This window comes from Podarcis vaucheri (assembly GCF_965113315.1).
Source record: "Podarcis vaucheri genome assembly, chromosome: 7".
NCBI lineage: Eukaryota > Metazoa > Chordata > Lepidosauria > Squamata > Lacertidae > Podarcis > Podarcis vaucheri.
This window is the reverse complement of record NC_138765.1, coordinates 92141231-92161819: the sequence shown is the minus strand read 5'-3', so window position 1 is coordinate 92161819 and position 20589 is coordinate 92141231. Positions and strand designations below refer to the sequence as shown.

General features: G+C 45.9%; 1 protein-coding gene across 1 annotated transcript in view; it reads right to left on the bottom strand.

Moving 5' to 3' along the window:
- The window catches only part of LOC309536333 (tetraspanin-15-like), a 97314-nt gene that overhangs the window by 39221 nt on the left and 37504 nt on the right, over positions 1-20589 (bottom strand). Inside the window, exons 3-5 of the mRNA XM_082230472.1 lie at positions 19205-19279; positions 13878-13973; positions 1632-1745 (exon numbers count right to left, since the gene is read on the bottom strand). Coding sequence (XP_082086598.1) covers positions 1632-1745; positions 13878-13973; positions 19205-19279 — 285 coding nt within the window. The remainder of the gene's footprint in view (positions 1-1631; positions 1746-13877; positions 13974-19204; positions 19280-20589) is intronic.

Genomic DNA, 20589 nt, shown 5'->3' with positions numbered 1-20589 from the left:
GGTGGGGCACGGGGCGCTTGCTCAGGAGCTCAGCTAACCTGTCCCAAGAGACATAGCCTAAGTACTCCTTCCTTCCTTCCTTCCTTCCTTCCTTCCTTCCTTCCTTCTTTCCTGTTTTTTCTTTCCTCCCTCTTTCCACTGCTCCCCTCTTTCCTTCCTTCCTTCCTTCCTTCCTTCCTTCCTTCCTTCCTTCGTCTCATTCCTTCTTATTTCATTCATTTTCTTCCTTTCCTCCAACCCTTCGATGCTCCTTCCTTCCTCCCTTCCTATTTCATTCCTTTCTTTCCTTTCCTGCAACCCTTCCCTGCTTTTTATTTCTTTCCTTCCTTCCTTCGTCTAATTGCTTCTTATTTCATTCATTTTCTTTCCTTCCTTCCTTCCTTCCTTCCTTCCTTCCTTCCTTCCTTCCTTCCTTCCTTCGTCTCATTGCTTATTTCCTTCCTTTCCCCCCTCTCTTTCTTTCCTTCCTTCCTTCCTTCCTTCCTTCCTTCCTTCCTTCCTTCCTTCCTTTTCCACCCCTCCCTCAATCTCACCCTCCCTCCCTCCCTTCCTTTTTCCTTCCTTTCTTCCTTTCTTTGCTCCAATCCTTTCCTTCCTTCCTTTCTTCTCATTGCTTCCTGTTTCATTCATTCCTTTCCTTTCCTCCAACCCTTCCCTGCTCTTTCCTTCTTTCCCTTCTTCCTTCCCTCTCTCTCTTTCCCTCCCTCCTTCCTTCCTTTTCCACCCCCTCCCTCAATCTCACCCCTCTCTCTCTTCCTTCCTTCCTTCCTTCCCTCCAACCCTTTCCATCCTTCCTTCTTCTCGTTGCTTCCTGTTTCATTCATTTCTTTCCTTTCCTCCAACCAGTGGCGTAGCGTGGGTTGTCAGCAGCCGGGGCAAGGCAAGTAATTTGCGCCCCCTAACCCGTGGATTTTAGTACTCGAGTGCGAGCGCGCCCTCGGATCTTTCCGGTAACACTTGACTTTATAGAATCATAGAATCGTAGAGTCGGAAGGGACCCGATGGTCATCTAGTCCAACCCCCTGTGGTGGTGATGATGATGATACATTTTATTTATACCCCGCCCTCCCCAGCCAGAGCCGGGCTCAGGGCGGCTAACACCGGTAAAATTACAATAGAAACATAATGGGGGGAGGGACCAATTTAAAATACAGGTTAAAATGCAATTTGAAAAGCAGCCTCATTTTAAAAGTAGCCCACAAATCAAAACTGTAAGGGGAGGGAAGACATAAGGGTCCCACTGAGTACAAACCAAAGGCCAGGTGGAACAGCTCTGTCTTGCAGGCCCTGAGGAAAGATGCAGGACCACGCAGCTGTCCCGTGCGGGGATCGAACCTGCAACCTTGACATCCCTATTTCCATAGGGTTCAGGTTTCCGAGTGGCTAGGGAAACCAAGCTGGATGGGGAGGGGAAGCCACAAACATGAGTCTGACCAAACTGCGGGAAGCAGTGGAAGACAGGAGTGCCTGGAGTGCTCTGGTCCAGGGGGTCACGAAGAGTCAGATACAACTAAATGACTAAACAACAACAACAACAACCACTGCAGGAAGCCCATGACGTTGGAGAGAGGTCCACCTAACAACTTCCTTTTTCTTTTAGAAACTCACAGTTTGCACTTCTTTCATCTCACCTTCTTGATACAGCATGTGTAGGGCACCCCACAGGAGAGAGGGCCGCTGCTGTTGCAGGAATGGTATGGATTCACATGCCAGTCTCTGAACTCATCGCCTCCGCAGCAGGAAAACTGGGGGGGGGGGGGGGGCGGAGAGAAAGGAGATAATTGATAAGATCACGTGAAGAGGTCTGGGTGGATCAGAACAAAAGCCCATCCTGCCCTTACAGTGGCCAACCAGGTGTCCACCTTCAGAAGTCCACAAGCAGGGTATGAACACAATGCTCTCCTGACTCACAGAATTTTAGAACTGTGGAGCTGGAAGGGACACCAAGGGTCATCTAGTCCAACCCCCTGCAATGCTGGAACGAAAGCTAAAGAATCCCTGACGGGTCACTATCCAACCTTTGTTTATAAACCTCCAATGAAGGGGAGCCCACCACCTCCTGAGGCAAACACCTCCACTGTCAAACAGCTCATGCTGTTAGAGAGTTATTTCTAATGTTTAATTCCTTCTTGCAATTTGAATCCATTGGTTTGGGTCCTCCCCTCTGGAGCAGCAGAAAACTAGCTGGCTCTCTCCCCCAAGTAACAGCCCTTTAGATATTTGAAGAAGGCTATCACATTACCTCTCAGCCTCCTCCTTTGCAGGCTAAACATCTTCAAATCCCTCAACCTTGTAAGGCCTGGTTTGTTTGCATGCTTCTTTTACATCTCAGGAACAGGAGGACCCAACAAGAAGCTTGGAGCCAGTGTTATTCCCTTGTATTCTACACCCATGTTCAGAGGTAGCTGGGGATTATGAGGAGAGCTTTGTTGCCCTCACCCCCTGCTTGGAGGCTTCCCACCTGCATCTGGTGAGCAACTGTGGGAATCAGGATGCTGCACTAGGTAAGCCTTTGCATCCTCAAGCATCCCATCTCAGCTAACCTTTGCCACTGCTTATTTTATCATCATGGAGACCACAGTGGAACGAAGGCGGCTTTCTTTCTCTTTAGCAAATAGCTGCAAAAATGTGCAGAACTGAATTTAAAATGGGGGGAAATGAGAAACTGAGAGAACTAAAACTACAAAATCCCTCTTCTCCAAAAGAAGTCTTCTCACCTGCCAAAAGAAGTGGGGAGCACATAACAGTATATTTCAAGTACCATGGGCATGAATGGTGTTCCCAAGAAGAAATCCACAGCACTTATTTGAATTGGCACTTTATCTGCACATCAATGAGCGTGGATTAGATCAATTATATTATGTACTGACTGTTTCCCCCTCCCTCCAGTCTTCATATGGCCTATCCCTTGATCTGGGACTCAGTTAAAGCCATTATCTCCTTGCCATGTTCAAAAAATTTGCAATGAGAAAGGATTTGCTGTGACAATTATTAATCAAGATACAAGAGATGGGAGGAGGAGGTGGTCATGGAAAGAAGGTAATGAATGTGGAGAATTTGAAAATGATGGTTTTCTTTTTTCTTTTTCTTTTTCTGTTTTTGTCTTTTTTCTTTGTACTTTTTTTTAAAAAAATCTTTTTTCAATAAATATCATTTAAAAAAAACACAAAAAAATTGCAATCAGGTACAAGGGACCCAGAACTAGGGTTGCCACCCTTGTTCTGGCAAAATATAGGACAGGGCAGGACGGGAGTTGGGGGTGATTTTTTTTTAAAATCTGATGCTGAAATTACTTCAAAGCAATCTATTACAATCTATTGCTGCCTAACAGGATGGCCTCTCTGGAATTTGTCACATGCACACACAAATTTGTAAATCTCTTTGTGCTTCGCCACCCAGAGCTTAAATGCACAATCTTTCACACACATACAGTGGTACCTCTGGTTACGAACGCTTCAGGTTACGAGCTCCACTAACCCAGAAGTAGCTGCTCCTGGTTGCGAACTTTGCCCCAGGATGCAAACGGAAATCACACAGCGGGAGGCCCCATTAGCGAAAGCGCGCCTCAAGTTAAGAACAGTTTCAGCTTAAGAACAGACCTCCAGAACGAATTAAGTTCATAACCAGAGGTACCACTGTACATTTGGAGAGGATCCCTAACTTGGCCTAGAAAGTGTGTGTGTGTGTGTGTGTGTGTGTGTGTGTGTGTGTGGAGAAGAAATACAGGACAAACTGCATCCTTTATTGAATCAATACAGGATGTAGCGTTTTACATTGAAACATGGACGATTGATCCTCTATTATACAGGACAGGTGGCAAGCCTAAATGGGCGATCATCATCTGAGGCCGTTCTCCGTGTTCCTGGCTCCACATGAGGTTCAGAGGGTGGCAACACAGGAACAGGCCTTTTCTGTGGTGCTTTAGACTGATTAAACAATCTATGGCCTTTTAAATGTGTTTGTGGGAGAGAGCTTATTGGTTTGTTTTTGGTATTTTGCTATGTATTTTGTGTTCTCCTTTTGTATTTGTATTTTGTAAACTGCCTTGTGATCTTTGGAAGAATGGTGGTATATGAATAAGGAATAATAACCCTAACTTCGTCCCCTCCAGACGGCTTGGACTACAACCTCCTTCAGGCTCAAGATCATATAGCTGTGCTGCTTGGGGCTGATGGGAGTCATAGTCCAAAGTAATCTGGAGGGCACCAGGTTGGGGAAGCTTGCCTTGCGCCCTAATTTCCTCTTGCCTCTCATCATTATGTCTTCACATCTGCAAAAAGAGGGAAATGTTTGCCTTCTCTCCTTTCCCCTCACCCCATGAAAATCCACACAAGCTAATAGCATGCAAAATCATTCATACTATATTGGTTCTCCGATTCACAGGGCTGAAATTCAATCTGCTTCATTTGCTTTGAGAATACATTATTTCTGCAGGCAATCAAGAAATTTCAATGCTGGATGCAGAGACTTATCGCCTTCCACCTGTCTCTGTTCTCATTGGCCAGCGCCTGGGTACATCCATCCTCCTTGTAACTCACCTGCTGGGCTGCATTTAAACACCAGCAGTTTTATGGAGCTCATGTGTTCTGGCTGCAGCATTTAGTTGGGAAATTAGACTGAACCAGAGGCCTCTAGGGAGTATGTGGGAGATCAGCCACAGCGGTCACAGAAAATGAACAAAATGAGCATCCCTTTCTCCAGGAATGGTTTGTGTGGCAGGCAGATCCCGTTACCTGTTTCAGTTCTCAAAGACAAACAGCTCACAACAGGCAGCAGACATCGGTGGAGACCAGCCAGTCTCCAAGGGATGTTTCCATGAGTGTATGAAGAAGTGAACCTCTGGGACTGGAACTGCCAGCCTCAACCCCCCAACTCTGTTTGAGGGTGGTGAATTGGGGCAGCTGCTTCAACTCCATTTGGGGGAGAAAGGTTCAACAGCTCTTGGGAAAGGACTAGCAGCTGTGGGCAGGTCTTCTCTATCCTCTTAAAAAGCTGCTACCTTCAGTGGTGCAACAGCATGAACAGTGCTATGGCCACAGCCTCCCTGCCTGCATGCCTGCCTTCCTTCCTGAGCAGCTAAAGCTTTGCTGCCACCGCCCCACCCTATCTCTGTGGCCAGTAAGCCCTGTCCTGTCTCCACTGACATTGTTCCAAGGATGGAATTGCAACCCCTGAAACAGCTACCCCTAATAGGAAAAATAGGGTGGCAAATTGGGAAATGGCTTTCTCAGTCCACTCTATCCTTGGGCTTACCATATTTTTTGCTCTATAAGACTCCCTTCTTCCCTCCTAAAAAGTAAGGGGAAATGTGTGTGCGTCTTATGGAGCGAATGCAGGCTGCGCAGCTATCCCAGAAGCCAGAACAGCAAGAGGGATTGCTGCTTTCACTGCGCAGCGATCCCTCTTGCTGTTCTGGCTTCTGAGATTCAGATTTTTTTCCCCCTTGTTTTCCTCCTCCAAAAACTAGGTGTGTCTTGTGGTCTGGTGCGTATTATAGAGTGAAAAACACGGTAATTCAAGGTGCCAGTACTAACCATTTCAAGCCATTGACAGCCTGGGTCCCACTTAGAGGCTGCCTTTCCCTTTGCTCTGATGCTCTTCTAACTTTGTGCAAGGTGGAAATTGTCCCAGAGAGAAGCTGGACCTTCATGCCAATTGCCCCAAGGCAGTGAACTGCTTCCTGGAGCACATAATTCTACTCTTTCTCATTGGGCTTCCACAGGTGTGTGTGTGTGCAAAGCACATCTCTTCTGCTTGGTTTTTGGTTTGACAGGATGGTTTGCTTAGGTTTTTGTCGGCGGCGATGCTGCTGCTGTTCTTTTGCTCCTTTTCACTAGTCTGTTGCATTTATTTTTAATTTTTTATTTATTTATTATGGTACCCCACCATCAGTGCTGAAAAAGTGGTTGATAAATGTTTTAAATAAATAAAATGGCTGCAGGCTGGTCATCAGGGGTCTGTTATATTGTCCTCTCCCTCGGACTGCACTGCCAAGGAGACATCCCCACAGCGCTCTGAAAGGGAGAATTATACAACACAAACGAGAAAAGTGTCACAAGATGGATTGGGGGTGGAATGAGGAGGGATGCGTTTGACACCCCAATCCTTGCCTCTCAATAAGACAAGACATTTCAAATTCAGCCTGCTATGGACATGCACCGTGGAGTCTGCCTGATATGCAGATAAGAAGTCAGTCATCAAGGGAGACATCTCCCAAAATTGTAGCCATTAAGCTGTCTGGATAAAATAAGCAGAAATCAAGAAGATTTATGGACTCAAGGCAACCACTCTCTCATTGGACTATAATTTGTACTATTTATTGCTTTTGAAATTGGTCTTTTCCTTTCATACTTGGCTCCTCAGTCAAAGGAACTGAAGATGTCCAAGATCCTTTGCAAAAGAATGATCTTAAGAACTGCAAGAACCTGAGAATTTTGGTTTCAGATCTGCACTTTATCTTCTTGGTTTTTCAAACACCCAAATAAACTTTGATCCCTGACCAGTTTTTCTCAATATTAAGTCTCAACAGGAAAGCAAATATCATTTTGTTGACATAAATCTGCTCACCCCAACCTGTAGCCTTTCAGATATTTTCAGCTACAACTCTCATCTTGGTATATTATTTGCACAAAGTCCTGCAAAAATTGATTGTATACCTATGAGACTTAGCTCCTGCATCTTGTGTTTCAAATCAGGGTATGTTTTCCCACTGATATAATAAGAATAATAATCTTGATTTATCTTACAAGTAAGCTTGTAAAATGATCTCTCTTCCATAGATGAAAGGATCTATTTAAGCAGAGTAAGCTGAAATGAATAGCAATTGTAAAGGTATTAGCCTTTTAACAGAAAACTAATCAAAGGCTTAAGCTGTTCCATATGCAATAAGCACAATTAAAAAGTTCCCAAATCTCCAGTTCTACCAAATGTTCATTTTCTAAGCTTAAATTAGGAAGCCTGCTCTGCACTGGAGTTTCTGAAGTACTCCTGTGATACACATATCTGGTACCAAAACCAATCTGGTGCCCTGTGATTAATTCCCAGTGTTCCCGGATGTGCTGAGTGACTGCTGCTAAACAACAGGAGGTCATCTTTTAAAAAGCGTATCATCCAGATCCAACTTGCAGCATTTCCTAGCCAACAGCAACTCACACACCTCTGAGAAGTAGCTGCCACTATGGGACTTTCTCACAATGTCCAAAAGATAAGAAGTGGTCTGAACAATATCCCAGAAAAACCAGCTAGCTGGGAAACTAAGAACACAAGAGCTATCCTGCTGGATAAGGCTGGGTGGGTATCCTTCATGTCCAACAAGGGCCTGCCAGATTCCTCTAGGGAGCTTATAATATGGACATAAAGGCAAGTACCCTTCTTGTTAGTTCTCTACAGCTTCTAATGCTCACTGCCTCTGAATGTGGGAGGCTGCCTTGAGTTATCAGTCCATACTATGAAGCCCATGAATTGTGGGGACCAAGGGAGAAAGATGCCCAAAGTAAATGAGACAGCTAGAGGCAACTTCTAGCCCAGTTCTCCAAGTCATCTCTCAGCAAGGAGATTCCCATGATGAACAATGCTATTCCAATTTCTGGTGCAGTCTTGGGGCAATAGCAGGGTCTTCTCCATCCAGGAGCAGCCGGGATTCATGGCAGTGGCATTGCTGCTGCTTCTTATCTGGATGGGGCAGGGCTGGGGTTGGGCGCCTCTGTGGGAGCACCAGATTGTCTCCACCATTGCTCCCACACAGTGTCCTGTCTCCCAGTTGCCGAAGAACAAAGACTAGACAAAAAGTTCTTTCCAAAAGCCTAAATGCTTATATTACTGTGGTACATGGGAACGGTTGGTTTAAAGCCCTTCAGAGGTAATCCTAAATACAGCTACAACAAAGGCAAGTTCTCTAGCTGGCAAGCTCTGAAAGTTGATATGACACTATCACAATCCTTGGCTTTCCTATAGATAGGAACAAGGAGGACTTTTCTTAAGGCTGTAAGCATTTCTGCAATCTCCTGCTACATTTGTGTTCCCTTCTCTTTTGACTCCTTCTCGACCTAGGTGACAGGACAAGTGTCTCTCTCCCCCCCCCCAGGTGGCTAGGACCATTGAAACACCCCCCTCTGGGCAGGCAGAGCTACTCCCAGGATAGGATGGTGCTGGAGCGGGCATGCCAGAGAGAGGCTCTGCCAAGGTTGGAGAGGGTGGCGGGAACACAGAGGGAGGTGACACTCATGGCTCCCATTGTGGGGATGTTGGATGCAAGAGAGCAGTTGAGGAAGGCTGCTCTCTGCCGCAGAATCTTAGCAGATTCTACTCTTGGCCAAACCTCTCTACTCTTGGCCAAACTTCCCTCTGCAGTATTCTGACTTGGCTAGCCCCTGTCGCGACTGCCAAGGTAAATACTGATGGTGCTGCTGTCACCAGCCCATCCCCCACTCCAGGCTGCCTCCAGCTCCTGTCTCCATTTACATGTGCATGTCCTGTTAAAATATCAAACTCTGCTCACTTCTGGATTCTGTCCCTTGGACATGCCAGAGTATGATGGGATGCTGGAGTTGGCTTTTATAAATAGGTTGTCACTGTCAAATTCCTGCACTGAGTTTTTAATGGCTGCCATGGCCGTGACCAGCTGTTTGGAAGATGGAGATGAAACAGAACGAGCCACAAAAGGAGACATGCATCCTGCTAGCTGGACCGTAAGAGAATCATCTGGGATGTGTGTTAAGGATGCATTTCAATTATATTCCTGAGGAAAATTCTCCTGTAAAATGCAGAGCTCCAGAGGTGAACCTATTGTCAAAGCAGTTTATATTTATGAGATACAGCAAAATAGTTTACTCAATTCAAAGGGTAGAACTGAATGCCGTTCTATTACCATCGTTCCATTACTGATAGAATGTCAGTTTGCCAGACTGAAACATCTCATTGCACTGGTTCCTGCTAGCACAACAGTTTACTTGAATCTGACCCAAAGTTTTTAAAATAATGGGTGGTATTCAATAGGTTTTACTCCAGGTAGACCCACTGAAATGAATATGACTAAATTAGGTCCATTCATTTCAATGGGTCTACTCTGAGTAAATCTTAGTTGACTACCACTCTTCTTCTTCTTCTTCTTTTTTTTTTTGCAACGAGGCATTCCCACTCCTTTGATTTGTTAAGAAATGAGTTTTGGAATGTAAAGTAATGAATAAGCATCATAAAGGGAAAATGTGTGTGTGAAATAAAATTTATTTCATTTCATTTATGAATCTCTTCCCATTAAATATCCTGAACTGATTGAACAGTAAAAACCATCAAAACCAAAACGATTTCAAATCCAATACAGATACAAACAGGAATAATAAAATCTCCCCTTAAAAAACCTCTCTTCAAGAGAGTCTGAAAAGAAAACAGAGACAGCATGATAGGGAGTTTCAAGATGGTGTATACATCCATTCAAGGAGGAACCTAGCCTGTCTCCACACCAAGACAAAACTGTGGCAGATCCTTATCTATCATTTGCAGATGACACAGCCATAACAGTGCACTGCGAGGAAGCTGTGCAGAGACTCATCAACCATTTTGCCCAAGCCTGCATGGAGTTCACTCTTACAATCTGCCTTATGTAGAGCAACATCCTGGGTCAGAACAGCGCCAGCACTCCATGCATCAGCATGATGACCACATGCTTGAGGTGGTAGCTCCACCACAAACAGCAACTCCTCCATCGATACTGAGCTGGACAAGCATATTAGCAAGGCTGCTATGGCAATGGCTTGCCTCTCCAAAAGGGAGAATCTGATGCTAATATCCCATACCAAGATGAAGGTCTTGCAGGCTTACCTGATGAGAATGCTGCTTTATGGAAGCGAGTCCTGGGCAACTTCCAACCCTCAGGAGTGACACCTCAATGCCTTCTACATGCGCTGTGTCAGGAGGAATTTGGGTATCACATGGCAGGACAGAGGTTCAAACAAAGATGTGCTCTCCCAAGCCCACATTCCCAGCACATTTGCACTCTCGTCTCAGTGATGTCTACTCTGGCTTGGTCATGTCTACAGAATGGAAGATGGCAGGATCCCCGAGGATGTGCTTTACAGGGAGATAGTTTCAGGCACGGACCAACTCTGAGTTATAAAGATGTCTGCAAATGTGACATGAAGGTTGGCAACATTAACCCCTTGCAGACAACTGCAGCACCTGGAGACAATCAGGTTGTGTATCCACAGCAGTGACCAGAGAAGGAATAACTGTTGGGAGGGGTGTGGAAAGAAGAAACGCCATGGTGCATCTGTAACAGCAAAACTGGATCCCTTCACCTACCCCAGGTGTGACAAAACACGTCTCTCTCATATCAGTCTTTACAGCCACAGCAGGTGCTGTTAACTCTCCAATGGTTTGACTTTACCCCCTAAGGCACATCCATAATATAGCATGACGGACTTCTTGATGAGATGTTAGAATCATAGAATCATAGAGTTGGAAGAGACCACAAGGGCCATCGAGTCCAACCCCCTGCCAAGCAGGAAACACCATCAGAGCACTCCTGACATATGGTTGTCAAGCCTCTGCTTAAAGACCTCTAAAGAAGGAGACCCCACCACACTCCTTGGCAGCAAATTCCACTGTCAAACAGCTCTTACTGTCAGGAAGTTCTTCCTAATGTTTAGGTGGAATCTTCTTTCTTGTAGTTTGGATCCATTGCTCCGTGTCCGCTTCTCTGGAGCAGCAGAAAACAACCTTTCTCCCTCCTCTATGTGACATCCTTTTATATATTTGAACATGGCTATCATATCACCCCTTAACCTCCTCTTCTCCAGGCTAAACATGCCCAGCTCCCTTAGCCGTTCCTCATAAGGCATCGTTTCCAGGCCTTTGTCCTGGAAATTTGCAGGACCTTTTCTTCTGCAGAGTACAGTGACCAGTTGGGTATATAAGGGGTTATTCCTACATTGCAGGGGTCAGCAAACTTTTCCAGCAGGGGGCCGGTCCACTGTCCCTCAGACCTTGTGGGGGGCTGGACTATATTTTGGAGAGCAAAAATGAACAAATTCCTATGCCCCACAAATAACCCAGAGATGCATTCTAAACAAAAGGACACATTCTACTCATGTACACGCTGATTCCCGGACCGTCTGTGGGCCGGATTTAGAAGGCGATTGGACCCTGGGCCTTAGTTTGCATACCCATGCCCTAGATGATCCTTTGGGTCTCTTCCAACTCTGCAATCCTATTATTCTATGAGAATCTTCTAGGTATCCAGGTAACAAGCTGGTAACAAGCTTTGTACACCAGCACCTTGGACCTAAGCCCAGTAGCTAACAGGTAGCCTGTGCGAGTCTTTCAGTAGTGGTGTGACACTTAAAGGATTACTGAGAAGCAAATTGAGACTTCTGGTAAACGGCCTTGTTTTAGGAAGGCAGATTACCTCATCATCATCATCACTTTTAATTTGTATACCATCTTTCTATTTCACAATACCCAAGGGGGTTTACAAGCTGAAGAAACAAAGAATGTAAACCTTATAACAATCTAATCCAATACAAAAAGGTGATAATAAAACATAACTTTAAAATAAGCAACTTACCGTATTTTTCGCCCTACAGGACGCACTTTTCCCCCTCCAAAAATGAAGGGGAAATCTGTGTGCGTCCTATGGGGCGAATACAGGCTTTCGCTGAAGCTTGGAGAGCGAGAGGGGTCGGTGCGCACTGACCCCTCTCGCTCTCCAGGCTTCAGGAAGCTATCAGCAAGCCTGGGGAGCTGGCAGGCGTTCCCGCAGGGCTCCCCAGGCTGCGGATAGCAGCCTGCGACCGGCGCGCGGGGCGCCTTGAAGCAGAGCGCCCCTTGTGCTGGGCAGACATCGGCCAGCCCCACAAGCTCGGGGGACAGCGGGGAGGCGCAGCGCCACCATCCCGCTGTTCCCCGACCTGGTTTTTTTTTTGGGGGGGGAAATAAAGGAAATTTCCCCCCCTTTATTTCCCCCCCTCAAAAAAAAACTAGGTGCGTCCTATGGGACGGAGCATCCTATGAGACGAAATTACGGTATATCAAATAAAGTAATATTCAACAATCCATTAGAGTAGTATAGAATAATATTAAATATCAGCATATAAAAATTAAACAGAAACCCACTCTTAACAATTCTAATAAACAATTTCTAAACTATAATCAATAAAACAATGGCAAGTCACAGTGCATAAAATAATACAATACAAACTGAGAAGCAGAGACTGGAGGGTGGGGCAAGGCAGGTGGAAGAATTCAAATTCTGCTCATTTGAAAAGCAGAAACTCCTCACACTGCCAGAAGATCAAACCCATCCATTCTGAAGGAAATCAGCCCTGAGTGCTCACTGGAAGGTCAGATCCTGAAGGCTCCAATACTTTGGCCACCTCATGAGAAGAGAAGACTCCCTGGAAATGACCCTGATGTTGGGAAAGATGGAGGACACAAGGAGAAGGGGACGACAGAGGACGAGATGGTTGGAGAGTGTTCTCAAAGCTACCAGCATGAGTTTGACCAAACTGCGGGAGGCAGTGGAAGACAGGAGTGCCTGGTGTGCTCTGGTCCAGGGGGTCACGAGGAGTCGGACACAACTAAACAACTAAACAACAACAACACGCGCGCGCGCGCGCACACACACACACTTGCACTGGCAATCACAGGACTTTGTTTTTCCACAATATTTGCTCTACTGATGAAAGATGAAGATGTCAAACTTTATCATGTACTCAAGTGGTAATTGATGATATACACAAGAGCAAAACAAAGCATAATGTTTGCTTAGTTTTGTTGGCCAGTTTTGAACACAGCAGCAATTTGCAGCTGCAAAAAAACATTGTTGCGAGTAATCTGGAACATTTCCTCCCAAAATGCTTGATTGGCTTATCTCTTTGTAAAAGAGTGAAGGAATAGTCATTGGGAGTTGGGATGGAGAAATCGGTCAATTTCAGTTTCTCTTGGTTTCTACTTTCCCCAGTTTTTAAGTCTCCTCCCTGAATTTCCATGTCAGCTTTCAATTTATGCTTTTGGAAATACCTGTCAGCATTCTAGTGCGCATCTTTCCTACTCTACCCATTTTTGTGGTCAATCTTGCAAGCAATTCCCCCAACAATGTTTTTGTATGTTATTTGGATGCGAAGAATAAGGCAAGGCTTAGTGTGGGCCCGGAGAAGTCCCCAGTTCACCTAATACACCCCGGTGTATGCACAGTTGACTACAACAACCTGGCACTGGGCTTAGAGACCTCTAAGTGTGAGTGGAAAACTGTGCACATCCCTGCCTCACCACACAACATTTGACGCCGCCCCTGTTATACATGTGCTGGATACTCTGCATGTGCAGAAACCATTGCAGAGCCCAGAATGGACCTCAGAATCCATCCTAGATTGTACAGTGGACTCTAGAGGAACTGGCAGGTCAACATCCATTTGTTCTGAGGTCAGTCAAAAAACCTTGTACACAGCCTGCTAACAACAGAATTGTTATTAGTTATCTATTCTAACCTCCTGTGATGCTGGAAACATAGCTAAAGTTGGTAGATGGCCTTCCAACATTTGTTTAAAAACTTCTAATGAAGGACAGTCCACCACCTTCCCAGGTCATCTGTTCCACTGCTGAAGTTATTGCCGTCAGAAAGTTTTTCCTAATGTTTATTTGGAATCTTTCTTGCAACTTAAATCCAGTTGTTCAGGTCCTACCCTCTGGGAACAGCAGAAAACAAGCTTGCTCCTTCAATGTGACAGCCCTTTAGAAATCAGAGGATGGCTCTCCTATCACCTCCCAGTCTCCTCTTTACCAGCTAAACATACCCAACTCCCTCACCAGCCTTGGTTCCCAGACCCCACCCTACCCAGACCCACCAATACTTTATGCTCATACTGAGAAAAACAAAAACTTACCTTTTGCTGGACAAAGTCCAAAATATTCTTGAAGTCCAAATCATCATAGTAGTGTCTTATCCCATCCTGCACAGTGGAATGGAAAACTGAATTCATCTGGAAAGAAGCAGAATCCCAAATGTGAGAGAAATGCTCTCCAACAACAGATAGGAGGTTAGCAAGGAAAGGCCTTCACACAACATTGCAAGGCTTGGTGCAATCTCCCTTGCAGGGACAACAAATGATGTGCTGTCAGAGCATCAGTTGCTAAACAACTCCCACCCTCAGAAAGCAGTAGTGCAGTGGTACCTTGGTTTAAGAACAGCCCTGTTTACGAACTATTCGGTATATGAACTCTTCAAAACCGGAAGTAGTGTTCCGGTTAGCAAACTCTATCTTGTCTATGAACAGAATCTGAACGGTGGAAGGGCCCTGGCGGTGGGAGGCCTCATTAGGGAAAGCGCACCTTAGTTTAAGAATGGCTTTGGTTTAAGAGCGGACCTCTGGAACGGATTAAGTTCGTAAACCATGGTACCACTGTACTGGCTATAGAAAGGCAGTGCTTTGAAATAATCACGGTCCTTTTCTCTTTGACCTTTTAGACAACAAGCATTTTCATAAACATGACAGGAAGAGATTTGGCACTTTCTACAGAGATGGGACACGGGTGGCGCTGTGGGTAAAACCACCGATCCTAGGGCTTGCCAATCAGAAGGTCAGCGGTTTGAATCCCCGCGACGGGGTGAGCTCCCGTTGCTCGGTCCCAGCTCCTGCCAACCTAGCAGTTTGAAAGCACGTCAAAGTGCAAGTAGATAAATAGGTACCACTCCGGCGGAAAGGTAAACGGCGTTTCCATGCACTGCTCTGGTTCGCCAAAAAGCGGCTTAGTCATGCTGGCCACATGACCCGGAAGCTGAACACCGGCTCCCTCGGCCAATAAAGCGAGATGAGCGCCGCAACCCCAGAGTCGGCCACGACTGGACCTAATGGTCAGGGGTCCCTTTACTTTTACCTTTACAGAGATGGTGCCCCGAAGCCATCAGGGTGTATTCTTGGACAATGTATTCTTGGCAATGGACAAGTGCTGGAGTTGCAAGTGCTCAGCACAGCTCCTCTTCTGACCAGGCAGAGACTTTGTTATGTGCCCAGTGAGATTTGTGGGGAACAAAGCCTGGAACCGAGGACAGACAACTAGAGGCAGGTAGACTTCTGCCATTCTGCCACTGACGAGGGTCAGCATCAGAGGACCTGGGAAAGGTCTCAGTACAGAGAGCTGGACTTGTTCCCATGAAGCCCAAAGCCCAGCTGAGCTCTTATATTCCAAAACATGCCAGAGCCCCACCCAAAGAACTTAAAGCAGGGAAAGCTCTTTGGCCTGGAGCAATATATTTGTGGTGCTGTTCCCTTCAAAAACGGAAACACCTGAAAGCTTTTCCTTTGTGAAGGGGTCTCCTTTGTGTTTGAAAAATGGGTCACAGGACACAGTGCCTCTGAAGAAAGCAAAGGGCCTCTCCTGTAACTAGGCACAACTAAGCAACCAAAACTCAGTCCCTCAAAGTTCTCATGTGAAGGACACCATCTTTTTTTTTAAAAAAGACACCCCCATTCTTTCAACAGCCTTGATTCTGCAAAAGAGCCCCCTCTTTCCATGACATCCATGAACACATTTGTAAAAATCCACACACTGTAGATCCTGTGCTGCATTTTGTGTCCTGAATCCAACCATGAAAATTAAGAAAAATATGCAAATGAATAAGCAAAATGATGGTTGGGGGGAAGGCTGCTCTGCATGGGGCACTGACATTGCTTTTCAATTTTTAAGCAGTTGCTTTTGATAAATTTAATTATGCACATAGCAAAGTTTACTAGAAAAAAGATACATATATAGAGAAAAACCCAAGATGGGTGCAATCAAAGATTCTTCCCATATATTCCTAGAGAACATACCCTTGGGGTTATTTTGACACGGCAGATGCTTCAAATTAAGCAGTAATTGAATCTAAAATGCATTTCACAAATACTTCAGAAGGTTCCTGCATCCCTCAAAGCTGAGCCCCTAATGCCTGAGGAGTTACCTTCTAAAGGAACATTTGCCACCTGACTTCTGACAAAGCCCCACCAGACACAAACCCCGAGAAATATTAATGAAAAGAAGCTGTTTGGGTTTTTTTTGCTTAAACACACAAACTCACCAACTTACTTGGCCTAATTAATTCTGACATGAAAATTACAGAGGTTGGGTGAGCTGGAGAATAAATGTGAATACAAAGAAGAGGAATCTGACAGAGCAAAGAAGGCAGAGCCAGGGAGAAGTGAAGGCATGTCAAGGTGGAAAACACAAAGAATATTTTTTTTTATGAACCCCCCCCCAAAAAAAACACCCCTGTATCCCAAACACAAAACACAAAATGTCAGTTTTAACACTTCCATACTTAAGATGAGGCTGACAGGTATTCCCCCCCCTTTAAATCCCCAACATTAACTTAAAGGAAAACCACGTACAAAAAAATTCAGTTGTCTCATAGCTGACAACCTTGCCAACCTTCTAAAAAGACAGTCAATCTCCTGCCCAAGCAGTTGACTCCCCCAGGGCAGTTCCTACATTCATCTGGAGAACAGAGCCATCACACATTTTGTTTCCTAGTCAGGCATGAACAGTGGGCAGCACAAAAGCTCAGCTGCAAATACAGGTTAGAAATCTGGATGGATGAGATTTAAAAACACAAGAACCTAAGTTGAGCCTGCTGAATCAGGACAGTGGCCAGTCTAGCCCAGCATCCTTTTCTCACAGCAGCCAACCAGATCTGAGCACAAGAGCAACTCTTCCCCTGTGGCTTCCAGCAACTGGTATTCAGAAGCACTGCTGCTTCCAGCCGCAGAGGCAGATCACAGCCATTGTGGCCAGTAGCTATCTGCATGGGGAAAACCCTGAAACCCTCCTTGCTGCCTTTCTAGATGTGTATTCCCAACAGGCCGGGGCTTCCGAACATGGGAAGAGGAGCTGGTGGGTGGGTGGGTGGGTGTCTGCGCATGCACATGAGCAGAGGAGAGAGCTGGCACCCTCCCACACTGCTTGCCTCACCTGAAGCAGAGCAGCTAGACTCTGGACTCCTGGACTTGTCTGCCACAAAATATGTCAGCTACCTAGAGCTATGAGGGGCTAGCTCTTAGTGCTGCTGCTTCCCCTCTCTGAGACTATGTTTGTCATTAAAAATAAATAAATGCTGGTTAGGTAAAGGTAAAGGGACCCCTGACCATTAGGTCCAGTCGTGAACGACTCTGGGGTTGCGGCGCTCATCTCGCTTTATTGGCCGAGGGAGCCGGTGTACAGCTTCCGGGTCATGTGGCCAGCATGACTAAGCCTCTTCTGGCGAACCAGAGCAGTGCACGGAAACGCCATTTATCTTCCCGCCAGAGCGGTACCTATTTATCTACTTGCACTTTGACGTGCTTTCAAACTGCTAGGTGGGCAGGAGCAGGGACCAAGCAATGGGAGCTCACCCCGTCGCAGGGATTTGAACCACTGACCTTCCGATCGGCAAGTCCTAGGTTCTGTGGTTTAACCCACAGCGCCACCCGCGTCCCAAATGCTGGTTAGATTTACATTATTTAATTCAGTTAGAAAGCTAGGGTCTGGAAGGCAAATTAAAAGGTGGGGGGAGAAGTACCACCTTTAAATAAATGATATTAATTGGAGAGAGTGTCAATGGGATGCTAACCAGTAAGACTGGTCTACCTGGCAAAATAGTGTGTGCCTTGCACCTCTGTTTCTACAAAGGCAAGATGCTTCTAAAAACAACGAAAACCATCTAATGCCCTAAACAGGCACCAGAGAGCATGTCCAGAATCTGACCAAATTAATCTAACAACCCTAACCTGCAGATTCTGCTATTCAGTGCTCACCTCTGCTCTAGGCAAATAGATATAAAACAAGCCATGTAATTTACAGAACTGTGAGGGGGGAGACTCCATCAGGCCAGGCCTCCTTCCACCTGCCTTGCCCCCCCCCCTCCGGCCCTGGGTCTCCTCATAAGGAAGCTGTGCCTGGAGGAAGAACTGTGAGGGGAGAGACTCCATCAGGCAAGGCCTCCTTCCAGCTGCCTTGCCCCACCCTCCAGTCTCTGCTTCTTATTTTGTATTGTATTATGTTGTGCACTGTGGTTTGCTGTTGTTTTATTGATTGGAGTTTAGAAATTACTTATTGTAATTGTTGAGTGGATTTCTGTTTAATTTTGAAATGCTGATATTTAATATTATTTTATATTATTTTACTGAATGTTGAATGTTATTTTATTTGCATATTGTATATTGTATTATGCATATTGTCTTATTTATATGATGTTAGCCGCTCTGAGCCTGGCTTTGGCTGGGGAGAGCGGGATACAAATAAAATTTATTATTATTATGTATTATTATTACAGAATTATTAAGGACTTGAGAGTGAAAAGCAGCCTGTGATTGTTGCGGTCTCAGAATTTGTTACACATCCATGAGAAGCTGAAGCTCCTTGAGAAGAACACAAGGAGAGTCTGGTGGATCAGGGCCATAGCTCATCTAGTCCAGCATCCGCTTCTCACAGCGGCTGACCAGATGCCTGGGGGAAACCAGCAAGAGCCCTCTCCCCTCCTGGGGTTTCCGGCAACTGGGGTTCAGAAGAACTGCTGCCTCTGAATGTGGAGGGCAGAGTGTAGCCATCATGGCTAGTAGCTACCAGTAGCCCTCTCCTCCATGAATTTGTCTTTTGAAGTCATTCAGATTGATGGTTCTCACTGTCTCCTGGGGAAGCCAGTTCCATGGTCTAACTCTGCATTGCATGAAGATGGAAAACAATGAGTGCAACTTATGGAGTCATTTTGAGCTTGGGAGTGATTTTGGGAGTCGCGGCATTTGTGACACACTTTGCACCCATGAGGACTTGGGGCTCATTGTTCCTTTTGTTGCTTTTAAGAAGGAAGATGGGTTTCCATGGGCAGGGCAGGTGCTGTGCTATGGAGCAGGATCTGTGCACCCCTGGTTGTGCAACACCTGCTGCTCCTGTCTACATCCTGGTGCCAGCCTGAAACAATGCAGAAATGATTTCTCCAAGTTCTGCAGTTTCATCGGGCAGAGATAAATTTCAGTCTGAAAGAAGAGGAGAATAAAGTGTGGAGAAAAGAGCTCAGCACTCAATCATACACCTAATTGCTCTGGCATGGCTGTTAAGTTATGCACACACAGAAAAATTACTTGGGTAAAAAAACAAACCTGCCAGTCCTTCTGAACATTCACAGTCCACTGAACAAGACGATCTCCAGTCTCTCCCAAAGGGGTCAAAACACACATTGTAATTACGCGTGTGGGAGGCTCACCTGCTTTTCAAAGATTATTTCGATACACAGCAGCAGCAGCTCAGTAATAAAGATGGCCAGCAGGACCCAGAAGAACTAGGCAGAAAAGAGAGAAGGGTGGGGGAGAGAAGGGGATTTTGTATTTCTTTAAAGGTAAAGGTACCCCTGACCGTTAGTCCAGTCGTGGACGCTTTAAGAGGTGACAAAAAACCATGAATAATTACCCCCCCACCGGCTTCTATAAGTCAGGCCAGCACCAAACTGGATGTCCATCAGTCCTAGCTGGCATGGCTGTGCTCTCCCACCTGGCATCCTGTGGCTGTGCTGAAATATGAACTAGACACAGAACATTCTTCCCCTCCCCCATCCCCCCTGGGCAGTTCAGCTCCACACATTTCCCCTCCTACCCACCCTTGGCTTTTAAATCAGGTGACAGCAGAATAGGATAATTCAGCACGCAGTGTCAAGCCTTCATCAATGTGAAATAGGAGAGAGAGGGACTCAGGCAGTGATGCCTGGTATGAAAACTGGGGCGAAGGTAGGTCCACTTTCACCTGTGCAATGTTGGAGGACAGGGTTGCATCATCATCGTCACCCACCCAACCTGTACCAGCAGGTACAAGGGCATCTTACAACAATTTAAAATTCAGGATTAAAAACCATTAAAACAGATTACAGTCATGGGAATATGATGGGCTGTGAAAGCTCTCATCGTGGGAGTCAAAGGCCAAGGAAAAGGGGTTCAGCACCCCTAAACTCCTCAAGAAGGAACTGGTTCCGCCTTCTTATTTCATCCTTGTCAACCCATCCCAAACATGTGGCTTCCCTGCGCCCCCCCCCCCAATCCTTCCTAGGCACAGGCGGGGACATCATTTTATTTGTGTCTCAGGCAATGCCTGGGGCTTCTATCCTCCCACTAGCAGAGGAGGATTTAGGAGAGCAGAACCATTTTGGTCCACTTGGCACAGAGCCTCAGGGGCACTGCAATTATGATGCAGATTGAAAGGCAAGAGGTGGAGGGGGCAAATTTTGGCACTGCACAGGGTGCCACTGAAATTTAAGACCCCAAGGTCTGCCCCTGCCATCAGCCTCAGCATTCTATGGTCATCCTGGTTGGGGTTGCTGGGAGTTGCAGTGCAAAAGATCCAGTAGGGATCCAGGATGGGTATAAACTGGATATAAACAGATTAAGACAAACCAAATTGGTCACATTTTTCTTCTGCTTACATCAGACTAACATTCCTAAGACAATGCAAACATTAGCACAAGCCAAAACACATAAATTAGGGCACTCCCAAGTTACCTTTCCATTACTGCAAATTCAGCATGCTGCGGAATGAAAAGAATGAGATGTTGAAGCACCAAATTGCCAGATGACACCAAACTGGGAGGGGCGGCTAATGCTG